The following is a 13,269-nucleotide window of genomic DNA, read 5'->3' on the forward strand; positions in this document are numbered from 1 at the left end:
CAATTGTTCAACCACTAGAAAATGTGAATGTGCATGGGGAAATGGAATACCTAGTCAGTTGCACAGCAATGCATTCAACCAAAATGTGTCTTCTGCATATTGTATGAACTGTACCTGCGATACGCACACTTTCCAATTAAGTTCAACATTTATCAATACCAACCTTTGCGGAAAAACTGCCACAAGCAAGGTTTAGAGTATTTTTGGTGCGCAAGCAACTCTGATAAATGAGGCTCCTGGCTGTCTTCTATGTTCTTAAATTCTTATACTGAAAAACTGATAAACACCTCCATCTAGAGGACAAACTGGAGCATGACAGTCTAGACTAGGCATCAAATTGTCAATAAAAACAGATCAAGAAATTTGAATATTTTATTCCTCAGACAAATGATATATCACTGATCAAGGAAAGTCTCACTATCAAACAGAGGAATGTGGAATATTTACATTGTAACAACCCAGATGGAGATATATCCAAATTAGCTGCTGAAAAATAGAACTAGAATTAATAAGTGTGTTTCAATGGGACCAAGTGTCACTGTCAACAGGAAGTGACCTCAGTGCTCCTCAGAAAATGACCCTTACTTCTTCTCCACCAGCTGTGGTTCAGAGAGTTTCTGGGTGGCCAGCTCCTTCACCAGGTTCTCCACACAGCTCTTGAACAGAGGCTCCGGCTCCTGGGACACAAAACAATAAGAGTCCAGTGAGAGAGAGTATGGGACAGAGTGCATAAAATGTAAAAATGTGTCGATGTCGACCGTGTATGTTTACCCTGGCAGGGTGATCACTGAGTGACACCTGTTCTTATTGACTGAAACGATGCAGTTACCTTGTGCTCCAGTTGTCTCATTTTCTCCACGGCCTCATCCACACTCAGGCCAACCCACTCAGCCTCCTCTGCAGGGATCTCAAACTGCTGCTGGGGGCAAGGGAAGAGGGGGCGAGGACAGAACGAGAGGGAGAGATAATGTAATGAGATCTTTTAACCATCTACAAACTTTGTGCAGCACTTTCACGGACTTTATGAACTGCTGCTTCATCTCCTATAGCAACTTGATGAACGCTCAAGACAAAAAAAAGTGTGTTGATACTTCAAACCGTCATGGTCCAAAACATAACGAACCCACTTTGTACTTGGTGTAGATCTTCTCCCTCTTGGCAGGGTCCTCTGGGTAGAGCTGGGTGTCTTTAAAGGCCAGCCTCAAGAGCATGGCCCGCCTCAGGTCCATTCCTAGCTTGGAGTTCAGGTCCTCCTTTGGTGTCTGGAAGAGAATCAATCAAGTCACTGGATGATGAAACCCATGCTAAGTGTCATCTTCTCAAAACACTGCACGTTGGGAGAATGTACATATGTTCACACACTATAGCTAAAGATGACAACATGCAGCCTCCTCTCTCACCCTTAGGATGTAGAAGTCAAAGCCGTAGGCGGCATCAATGAGGTCTAGGGCGCGAGCCGTTACGGTGATGGTGAACTTGTGGTTGAGGATCTCACTGTACAACTCTCTGGTGAACAGCTGTGGCTTCCAGACTCTTTCCAGCCTGGTGGAGAGCTGAAGAGAGAGACAATGTTAGGATACATGCTCAGATATAGAATAAAGTGTGTATGTGAATACAGGGAACAAAACAAATGTTAATTATTGCCCTGCATAGTACTCACTTTGTCATTGTTGGCATATCTGAAGCCTGAAATCCATCCCTCGCCTCCCCATAGGCCATCATGGGACTCTGGGGGGTAGTAGATGGGGATGGGGACGTCTTGTACCCGCTCCTTGTGCCCTGTTTTGGGGTTGGCCCTGTACTTGACTCCCAGGGCCTTCCAGTGGACCGGGGTGGGCTGCGTGGTCTCCTCCAGAGAGCGGAGGTAGTGTTTGGGGAGGCGGGCATAGATCCCCTGCTTCAGTTTCATGGCTTCCCAGATTTTTGGGGGGTACTTGTGGAGAGGCATGGTCCCTGAGCTGGTGTTGACACACGCCTAGTTGGGGAAACATACAAATATCATAGGGCAAAGATTAGTCTTATTTACAGTTCCTTTCTTATTTCGTTAAAGGAATATCGTTGCATTTAAATGTGCTTGTGTTAAACGCATTGTTAGACAACAGCAAGGTAAGGTCGATGTAACTAGCTAATTTAGCTATCTATGTTGCTGCTGGATTGTCCGGCAGTCAACGGCGAACAATAACGCACGTTGGGATCACTAAACTAGCTAGCTAGATAGGACAGCAATGAAGCCATTTTTAATATAATTCCAAAATTGTTGCCAAATACTTGTTTCTACTCAGCTCAAATAGCAATTTACCTTTGAATTGGATAAGCGACAAATTACACCATCAGATGAAGCTTATTTCTCTCCACGTTACTTCATTACCAAGGACATGCACACATTTCCGTAAAAGATGGTTCCGCCCACTCTAACAAGAACATTGATTGGTTAAGAAAAAATACGTTGAAGTGGTGATTGGTTTATCGGGCTTGCCAGTCATTATGTACATCCGGTCTGGTTCGTTGAAGGATGCATACAATGTGGGCCGCGGCGCGCGCAGCACCTGACTTTTGATTGACCGGTCATCTCATTTTAGTCATTTAGCAGAAGCAGTCAAGTGCTTTGCTCAAGGGTCGGGGATTCGAACCCACGGCCTTTCAGTAACTGGCCGAACGCTCTAATGTAACCGCTAGGCTACTTTTCATCATCAATACCAAACTGTATTAGAAAGCATGACTCAAATGTATCAGAAAGCATGACTATGTTAAGTTGAAATAAAACCTTCCAACAAAAGCAGACATGAACTATCATCCACTGTAGCCATTTAATTTCAAGAGCATTATTACAAACGGATTTTGTTGTTGCATAGAACTCTCTATTAGCGAATTGCGACGAATATTATAGGTAGGGGATCAAAGTCGACACAATTTTGCCCTCAGAAATTACGCCCGAAAGGTGGAATTGAACCACTCTGCCGCGGTTGGTAAATGCCCGGATGAGCTTCGGTGGTCCGAGGTGTGGTTTGAAGCCTGCACCGCAGAACACCGAAGCTCATCCGGGCATTTACTAGAGAGTTTCCAATGACAATTTATACCTGACAGTGTACATAAGTGTTTCAGTCTCGGTGCCCAAATTTTGTGGCAAAAGCAACCATGCTATTTAGTATAAGGTATTTGCTCCATTGCTCCATTGAAAATAACAAGCGTTTTATTGACTCTATAATGAAAGAAATACAAATATGAACGAAATTTGTTGTTAAAGGAGGGCTTTTCGAAATAATGCAAAATAGCTCCGATTTTATTGGCTGGTGGATAACAAAAGGGGTGGAGTTTCTATAGTCTGTATCCAGGGTCACCGACAAATAATGTCTGATCCCTGGCTCTGACCCAACTCCCCAAGGGTGTATCATGTGTGAAATAGGACCAATGTAAGCACCCACCTAATTATTTTACTTTATTATCTCTGTAGAGAGGTATCTTAGGCAAAATACTGTAAATGTAGGCCTATTTACTGCATGTGATTGGCAGGACACTGAAGGTAGAATTGCCCATCATAAAGAGAAATTATGACAAAATGCACGAGTGGTTGCAGCAGTCTAAGGCACTGCATCTCAGTGTTAGAGGTGTCACTACAGTCCCTGGAATCCAGGCTGTATCACATCCGGATGTGATTGGGAGTCCCATACGGCGCCGCACAATTGGCCAAGTGTCGTCCAGGTTTGGCCGGGGTAGGCCGTCATTGCAAATAAGAATTTGTTCTTAACTGACTTGCCTAGTTAAATAAAGGTTACATTTTAATAAAATAAAAAATACAAATACATTAGGCTATGTAATCAGTGTCTCTAACGTAGGAAGAACATGACTTTGGTTTTCTCATTTGTGGGTTCATTCATTTCAGACATGTTTTGCGCACAAAGGAAGCAGAAAGTCTTTGGTTAAAATAATTTTATTCCAGCGCTTTTGGTGAAGATAGGTACACAACCTTATAAAAGCAATCCATGTGATATTTCAGGATCACACATGTACTGTATATTTGTATATACTAAAACAGGGGTTCAAAAACTGTTTTGGCCCACCACCACCCCATTTTGATATCTGAAAATTCTTGTGACCACAACAATGTGAAAGAAATGATGTAGCCTAATTAACCAATTTTTACTCTTTTTTACTCTTTTTACTCAGTCAATTGAAAAACATTTAAACATTATTTCTGATTGTCTTCTCAACTCACCATCACATACTTTTTAATGTGGGGCTATGTTAGTCAATTGCAATTTAGTCTGACATACGGTCTCTTATCTCACCACCACCAATAAGATGGGTATGTTGCGTTGGAGCATCTTATGCCGTGTTCAAACCTACTGGGAACTCGGAACTGGGAATTAAGAAATACATCTCTGACTTCCAACTTCAGCGCATTCAAAACAACTGGGAATTCTGAAAAAAACGAGCTCCGACTGGGGAAAATCGTTTTCAACGTCATCAAACTCTGAATACTAACTATACTAACTTCCCAAGTTGGAGTTGAGAGTTGGATGACGTTGAAAACGATTCAATATGTATTTTCCCAGTCGGAGCTCGTTTTTTCAGAGTTCCCAGTTGTCTTGAACTCACTGAAGTCTGTTCCCAGTTCCAACCTCCAGTTGTTTTGAACGTGGCAGAAGTAATGCTGGATTGACAGCATGGCCAATGTATTCAAACTTTTCTGGCCCATGGTGTTGAATGCTGCGGTATATCTCCAAGTTCTGTGCTCAGCTCTTTTGCCACCAGTTGCTCTCGGTGTATCATATGGCAGAGGGAAACACATTTATAAATAGAGTGCAGAAGCCTGCCCACTGTCCCGCCATAGATGGTGCCCCAACTGTGCAAAAGCCCACCATACAGTAAAATCCCCAGGGAAGCCAAGCCAGAAAATAATGCCATATTACAACCTAGTAATTGGTTTAGCCACAGAAAAAGGTAGCAACCTTCCCGCTAGCCATGTTTGGCTGAGATAATGAGTGGGCTGGACATGTCGAAAGATGAGTTTGGATTGGTCTGCTATATAGCGCGCTTCTGTCTATTTGAACTGGTCAGTATGTGAAGGTAATCCTGTCTAATCCGTCTTTAAAAAATATATATATCTCGTAGTAGAACTGCATAAGTGTTGCTCTCCACTTTTCTGGAGAACAGTTTTTAAATCAGTGGAATTAGAGTATGATAGCTAAGGAGATGGAGAAAACACCTGTCTCTGGATTACATCTTCAAACTTAAGGCAACCATGGCATCCATGATAGGGAGAAGCGTCCATCCATGATGTAAAAGGTAAGATAGTCTAGCTAGCTACATCTTCAGATATTACATGTTTCTAATTTTGACAGAATGTTACGTGTATGATCTTATTATTCGTATCTCAGAGCCATTTGCTTTGCTAATTATAGCCTAATGTTATCTAGCTAACATTGAACCTGGTTGGTTAGCTACCTGCAGATTCATGCAGGGTAGTAACGTCATGAGTTGGGATTATGGTTCATTGTTTAGCTAGCTAGCTACAAGACTCCACTATGCAAGTAACCATTTCAATAGAATATCACTGCGACAACTGTTGATAGACGTAGCTGGTAAATTATCTCTGGCTATCTACTCTGATGTCAGAGCACTCTCGTCTGAGTGTGCCAGAGAGCAGAATAACTGACGAATTTACGAACATAACACCCATTGAATATGGCCGGTGTCAGTAAACGTTGGCAATTTAAAAAAAAATTGTTGCCAGAAGCACAGTTGCAGTCACCAATGCTCTGGATAACATAAAAACAGCCTAACCAGCTCTGCTAGGGCGAGTAAAATGGTTAGTGAGCTGTTCTCTCATTTGTGTCTGGAAGTAGCTAGCAAGCTTGCCAACGTTAACCAGTTAGCTTGGGTGCTTGACTGCTGTTGTTAGGGCAGAACGCTCGGATCAACCCTTAAAGAGATGGGTGGGGCTAAAGCTTAAGAGGGTGTGAACGATGCTGAATGGGTGTAGACAAAGAATAGCTCTCCAGTAGGTACCAAAACATTCAAAGGCCATTTTCTCAAAAGTGAGTTTACAAGTTGATCAATTTTCAAAGCAGAATTACTTTCCAATTGTTCCTCAAATGCAGTGTATGATATACAATTTTGTAGTTCTGTGTCTCTGCTTTAATCCAATGTAAAAAACACAATTTCAAATGTTGCTACATAAAAACTAACCAAGGCGGTCGGTCACAATATGTTTGACTTTCAGTCTCACTTACAGTACTCAGCTAGCAAATGCAGCTAGCTAGTTTAGCCTACTCAAACACCTTGCTCAAACAGAAGGATGCTATGTTAGCTAGCTTGCTATGACTATCCAACACAACACTGGAACTCTTCCAACTCAAGGTAAGCTTTTGGTTTGACAAATGTATTGCCACCGGGGCCTGCCTGTGTAAGTGCTAAACTGCATACTAACTGTACACTATAATATTACTGCATGATTGTAGCGGGTTTACTAACGCATTAGTTCTATTAGCTATGTTGACTATGATGTTACTTTAGCAAATATGGTGACAACAATGTAGGCTGTGTGTAGCAGTTATGATATGGTTTGGCTTGGAAAGGTTTTTTCGCCTGGTCACATATAGCTGATGTGTTGTACATTGAAGTCCACAAGCAAAGGGAAGAGGTGAGAAGAGCGCATAGATGCGAGAAGGAATACAGCCTGCTTGCTATGAAAGTGAACTGTGTTTACGTGTGATCAGGGGTGTATTCATTCTGCCGATTATTTTGAAATATATTTCTTGAACGGAAGCAAACAAAACGGGGTTAAACATACTTGAATTTGTCCAATAGAAACTCTCGTTTGCAACTGTTGGACTAATGATTACATCCTATGGTAGTATTAACCATGGATGAGGCATGCGAAATCAATACAGACCAATGTCAAGCTTGGATTCACCACGCCAAAAGGTTTTCCCACAGTGCATGAACAATGAGGACATTCACTGTGATGTGGATGATAATTTATGGCTAAATGCTCAAGACAGGCTTGATGCAAATGAATGTGTGCTAAACGTTATGTTTTATTTTCATTCATTTAATTTGTTTCATTTAATTTCTTACATTTGATTACAGATAGTACACCTATGTTGGTATTATATATTTTTTTCTTTTTTTTGCATGAATGATTGTAGAGGATGTCTTCATTGATCACACCTTTGATTACACATTGGATAGATACTGTATTACGGAAATTATAGATTTTCTGTCAATTTCGTTGGGTAATGTAAGTGTATTGCCTAATGTGAAAACGGTGTAATCTACTGTAATTTACAGTACTGTAGCATATTACTTTCAGCACTTCTAAGGGCGATTTGAAACATGTATCTTGCATTGTTATTGGATTAGCTGGTAGTTAAAATGACTACATTGAAAAGATATCATTATGTTGTGTTCGGTTATTAAACCAATGTACTCGTTACATTTCCAAAGCGATAAAAAAAACGAACAGTACTTAAAGCTGTGTGTGTGTATGTCTGAGAGTGTGTGCAAGTGTTAAACTTCAAGAACATTGATCACAGGGAGTACTTAAACATACTTAAAGGCCTACTTAAACATTGGGAGCATTAATAGCTAGCTGTATGCTTCCTTGACTTTTGTTGTTTATGGTGAAAATACAAGAAACACTTTCTGATGGAGATAATGTTGTGTTTCCGTCCCTTACAATCAATGCTTGTAACTCAATGCGCTGTCTTTTAAATATATATATTTTTCTTTTGGGCCAAATATGAGCAAAATCTAAAATTGAGATGAATCACGATTAACTAATGCCATTAACTCGATTAATTACTGTGATCGTTTGACAGCACCTAAACGTTCAATGTACACAAAATGTGAATGATAAGACATAAAATATATCATCATTGCGCAATAATGGAAGTGAAAATATGCTTGAAATGGCATTATTGAATACATTCTTCATTGGGTGAGTGACTTGGCTTACAATCTACTGTGTCTTTGGTATGGCACCGTGTTAATACAATGAAATACAATACCAGCATAATGATGTAGTACATGCATAGATTATACATTATATACAGTAAACATACAGGCACTTTCTGAGTACCCTTAGGAATGATGTTAATTATCCCACCCATCCCAAAACACACACAGAAGCATGATGACTACTGTGATTTCTACTCTTTACCTGAGAGCCTAATTCTTACATTAGGCTATCTAGCACTCTCAAAATACCTCAATGACATGGGGACGAAGTCTTTCAGAATATTCTGACAATAATAATATATTATATTCATTCCCCAGGCTGCATCTTAATTTCCCAAAGTGGTTTACTCCCCTTCAGTCCTCCACATCTCACATCACATTCATATGAAGGAAAGAAGGCAAGGAGCCCACTCTTCATTACTGAGATACATCCTAGGGCAAAGGTCCTTCCCTCAAAGAAAGGCGTTCTCTATGATCAGCACGTGAGGCTCCTCAGTTTCCCCAGCAGGGGGTGCCAGTGGCTCTGCAGACCCTTCCTCCAGAGGAGCACAGCACATCTTCCCAGCACAGCCCTTCCCACAGGCCAGGCTGCAGGTCAGGTGTGAGGGCAGTGGGGGAATCTCCCTATGGATGATGGTGGGTGTGGTGCTGTTGTTTCCCAGGTTGCCGTTGGCTGTGGGAGTGGAGAGGAGGAACTCTGGTTGTACGGTGCAGCAGCTCACACCTACACTCTGTAGCACCTTGGTGACCCCAGACATCAGATCACCACACCTGTGGGAATAGATGCATACTGAGGTAACTGTATTACGGACCTTCCAACACCATCTCCCCAACATCAACATTCATTGTTTTGTACTACAAAAACAGATAAAAACCTGTGTATCTGGAACCCAGCGTGGCAGTGGACATGTACAGACGCCACCAGGCAGCTCTCTGTCAGCTGCCACACGTGGAGGTCGTGCACCGCCTGCACCCCTGGCACACTGGCGATCCGCCGGCCCAGATCAGACACACACACCTGGGGCGGGACGGCCTGGAGCAGCAGCCAACCGTAGCGGCACACCTGGGGCAGAGCGGTGGCCAGCAGCACCATCACAGCCACCATGGAGAAACCAGGGTCCAGGTAGATGAAGGGGCCACAGGCCCCAGAGCCATGCAGGCAGTCTGGGCCCAGGAGTAGCAGGGTAAGCCCGTTGGTGAGGGCCAGGATGGAGCCCAGCAGTGCCTGGGTGAGGGTGATGAGGGATGGGAGAAAGGCGGGAAGTTGGACCCTGAGCCTTGTGGGGCTTTCTGACTTTAGGGCTGAGGCTGTGGTGGGGTCTGTCTGATTATCTGAGGAGACAGGATAAAAAGGGGTAAGGCAGGAAGAACTGGACAAAACTGAAATAATTAGTCTGTCTGCCACCCATTAAATGGCTTAAAATTATTAGCATAAAAAAAAACAAAAAAAAACAAACATCTGTTTCACTTAAAGAGATTTCACTTTTGTATACACAGTATTCAGTAGTTCTGAAAGTAGTGTTCACGAGCCAAAAATGTGCAGATATGTGCTCTCTCTGTTGTGCTCCTGTGCATGTGCATCATGTGCATCTTGCTAGCTGTCACTCATATGGCAAAAGCTCATTGGTTGAACTCGAATTAGTGGGGGGCTGGCCCAGGTGGGGGAGAATGGTGCAGCACAGCTTCCAGATAAAAAGTTACTTTCAAACTAGGGATTTTGTGCCTAATTGAGGTAAAACAGTCATTCTGCTCATAGATTATGCATTTATGAACTACATATTGATACTTCCAGCCGACTACTAAAAAATACTTAGCCAAAGTTCTGGACCATGTCTCTAAAGTCAAAAGGTTTGACAGCAATGCCATAAAATTAAAGTCAGTTGGGAACAGGTCTTTGATGTCCCAATACCCTGGCATCGGATCTATGAACTGATATGTAAAACAACAATTGACACACATTGTCTGACCGGTGCAGCCTCGAGGAAACATAATCAATAGAACATATTCTAGCACTGTCCATCGGTGGCTGGCTTTTGGAGTCAGGTCCAGGAATGATTATGTCATAATATCAGGGTTCAGATGGACCAAAATATTGTTGGGGGATCTGAAAAATCACAATCAGTCAATGGGTAATACCATTGTAGTCTTGAGTAAAGAATTTATTTTATAGGGCAATATCGGTAGCAATGTTACAAATAGGGAGGTCCGGGACCCTCGTAAGACGTCACAGTAAAACGGAGGGATGTATTGCAAAAGGAAATAGCAAAATGGTCATATACTTGGAAAGATGGGTTAATCTGTGAACATCAGTGGGTTGGAGTTCAAATCAGAATTAATGGTGGATTGGCCGCTGTGATTGAATATCCAGCATTTGCAGAAAGAGGAAATTAGGGACATACAAGTATGTATAATCATTTAACTACATGCACCGTACATGAGTGAAAATAGCTGTAAGTAGCAGTACAAGTATTGTTGCATGTTAGTATACTCCAATCAGGGGAGGAGTGTGGGGTTAAATAAAACCATAATAAAAGGGGATTAGAAATGATGCAAACAATTAAATTGATAGAACCCAAATTCTATCTGCAATATTAAAGCTGATCTACACCCTAGTTCTCCTTTTGATTTGTTGTTAAATTCCAGACTAGGACAGATAAGACCACAAAATGCAGCATCCTCCCCAAGCATAGGAATGACTCATCCACCAAATACCAAAATGTACTGTGAAGGCCAAAGACAGGAAGATAACATTTCTCACCTCTGTGTCCCACACACTTAGACACCTCAGAGTTGGGGTACGTTGGATGACAGCCACTGGCCTCTGGATGTGGGAAGTTGTTTGGTGTCTCTGAAGTTCTGCAGTCTGCAGGGAGTGTGTGTGAGTCTGCAGGGAGTGTGTGCGAGTCTGCAGGGAGTGTGTGTGCTCCATGGCAGTGGTCTGAAAGGGGACCCTGAGGGGCCAAGGTATGGAGTGGGGATGTCTGGGTTGGGTGCTGAGAGTCTCTGTCAGGGTTCAGGACACTGGAGGTCCCAGGGTTACAGAGTACAAGTGTTCCATCTTGGAAGGCACCATCCAGAGATGTAGTGAGGTTACTGAGGTCATTCTCTCCCCCCACTCCAGTGCTGTCTTTGGTCTGGACCTTGGCCTTGACTGTGGTGTGTTGGAATGAAAAACAAACAGACGTTCATTGCTTATATTCTAGTTAACCTACTAGAATAATGCAGAACTTGTACACAATTCCCTCCCACACTGACATTAATAATAAAAGCAAAGAATGCACTGTGCCTTTTCTATTCACACCAAGGACAGAGCTCTCCTCCCCCTCCCAGGCAGCTCTAGTCTTGGTCCCAAGCCAGCTGCCCCAGCTGAGCCCCAGCACCAGGAGGTTGTAGAGCAGGCTGACAGCCCCCATCACTGTGGCCAAAAGAGGGCGCAGTATAGGGTGGGGCTGCAGGGTGTGGCTGAGGATATCCAGAGAGACAGAGACACACAAGGCAGCCAGCAGGAGAGCTGAGATCAGAGCCCCCAGGGGCTGGACCCTCGCTTCGCTGTAGGACAGGCCACACAGGGAGGCCTGAGGGGGGAGGCGTCGGGGAAAAGGGTTGGCTGGAATAGACAGGGTGGGATGGGGATAAGAGGTTAGCTGGTTGGACTCAGAGTGGTCAGGGGAGAAACAATGGGTGGTTGTAGGGGTGAGAGGTTTGGAGGGAAACTGGGAAGTGGTGGTGAGGACAGGGGTTGAGAGGGGAGGAGAGGGACAGGAAGCTGAGCTGGAGGGGATGGGGGAGACACAGGAGGTGGTTAGGGCATATGGGGGAGATTTGACAGGTGACTGAGTGGGGGTGGAGGTGATGGAGGTGATGGAGGTGGAGAGAGGGGAGGCAGGTGGCGGTTTTGGGGGGCCTCTGCCCAGGGTAGGAGGAGCAAGAGGAAGAGCCATGTGCATGAGGATGAAGAGGGTGTGGAAGACGTCCACCATGGTGATTAGGGAGTTACAGAGGCGGCTGACAACAATCTCACACAGCAGGAGCAGGAAGGTCAGGACCAGCATGCATCTGTGCAGGGCACTGCCGTGGGGGAGCCCCAACCTGCTTGCCATCTCACCTGTCAGAGGATACAGACACATGAAAAAAGTAACATTTCATGCTTAATATTGATGGAGCAGCCCATCAGATGCAATAATTGTATAGCATTTTCTATCAATGTTTACTGCTGCAGAGGTTATTTGGTTACCCAAAGTACAACATACACTCTTAAAAAATGGGTTCCAAAAGAGTTATTCGGCTGTCCCCATAGGAGATCCCTTTTGGCTTCCAAAAAAGGTTCTCCATATCTCCTATGGGGACAGCCGAATAACTCTTTTAGGTTCTAGATAGCGCCCTTTTATCTAAGACTGTACTGATAGAAACAAAGTTACAAATTAGGCAAATCCTGTAACCTTTAGTTGTAGCTAATCTGCCCAGTGCTATAAATTGACAAATTTGATTTGAAATGTTTCAAAGGAGCTTTAGCACTTCTCTTGTACAGTGGAATGTGTTACCAGCCTAGCTGATCCTAAAAAGTCATATAGGAATTAGTTTCACAGCATGAATAACCTGCTTGGAGCGCGCGCACACACACACACACACACACACACACACACACACACACACACACACACACACACACACACACACACACACACACACACACACACACACACACACACACACGCACACACACACACACACACACACACACAAATTTACCATATGTGATCTGACTGAAATACATAAATCAAAAAGTGAAAAACAATTACCGGTAGCCTAATGCAATGAGCAATGATGTGCTCTAAAAATCAGAGCAATTAAAATTAGGATAGTCTGACGACAAAAAAAATCCCTGACAAATAGTTTGCCACTATCACTTTTACATAGTGTGAATGAATATTTATATTATTGTTTTAGAGTTTCTTTACCTTTGAGGCGCGGTAGATCACAAGCGTCAAATAATCACCTGGTAAATGGCGGCGAGATAATACGTCCACATTTGCGCTTCTGCGCACCGAATTAAAAAGTTTCCTCATGTGTTCTGCTCCGTTATTCTCTCTCCTCTCACTCTTTTTCTCTCCCACGCCCACCAAACCCCCAGGTTATAATCGCTGTCATGTGAGGGGATTCGCTCTCATCATCCTTCATTATCCCCAGTCTGCTGTCCCGTTCCCTTGTGTGGGTTAAGAGGAAAGCCCACCCACCCATTTAACCCTTTACTGCCCACACATCAAAAAAAGGTAATGCTGAGTGAAAGTAATTTAAACCTGAGCAAAG

The 13,269-nt window shown here is 43.4% G+C and overlaps 2 protein-coding genes across 3 annotated transcripts; both read right to left on the reverse strand.

Annotated features, from left to right (window-relative positions):
* Positions 1–358: 358 nt before the first annotated feature.
* LOC139547686 (large ribosomal subunit protein bL28m-like) lies at positions 359–2,456 on the reverse strand. 2 transcript variants are annotated; one of them, XM_071356678.1, is made up of 6 exons: positions 2,300–2,456; positions 1,661–1,975; positions 1,401–1,553; positions 1,128–1,262; positions 830–916; positions 359–677 (listed from the first exon to the last, which is right to left on the reverse strand). In XM_071356678.1, exons 2-6 carry the CDS (start codon positions 1,946–1,948, stop codon positions 582–584), a joined length of 759 nt encoding a protein of 252 aa, XP_071212779.1. In that variant the 5' UTR covers positions 1,949–1,975; positions 2,300–2,456; the 3' UTR covers positions 359–581. The 2 variants fall into 2 exon arrangements, with proteins under 2 accessions (XP_071212779.1, XP_071212778.1); XM_071356677.1 differs by having other exon boundaries at positions 830–919; positions 2,300–2,409.
* Positions 2,457–7,903: 5,447 nt separating this feature from the next.
* On the reverse strand, positions 7,904–13,269 carry LOC139547485 (proton-coupled zinc antiporter SLC30A1-like). Its single transcript, XM_071356367.1, has 5 exons — positions 12,921–13,269; positions 11,262–12,067; positions 10,721–11,126; positions 8,838–9,294; positions 7,904–8,733 (listed from the first exon to the last, which is right to left on the reverse strand). The coding sequence occupies exons 2-5, from the start codon at positions 12,060–12,062 to the stop codon at positions 8,415–8,417; spliced, it is 1,983 nt and encodes a 660-aa protein (XP_071212468.1). The 5' UTR covers positions 12,063–12,067; positions 12,921–13,269; the 3' UTR covers positions 7,904–8,414.

Source organism: Salvelinus alpinus, chromosome 21 (genome assembly GCF_045679555.1).
Source record: "Salvelinus alpinus chromosome 21, SLU_Salpinus.1, whole genome shotgun sequence".
Taxonomy (NCBI): domain Eukaryota; kingdom Metazoa; phylum Chordata; class Actinopteri; order Salmoniformes; family Salmonidae; genus Salvelinus; species Salvelinus alpinus.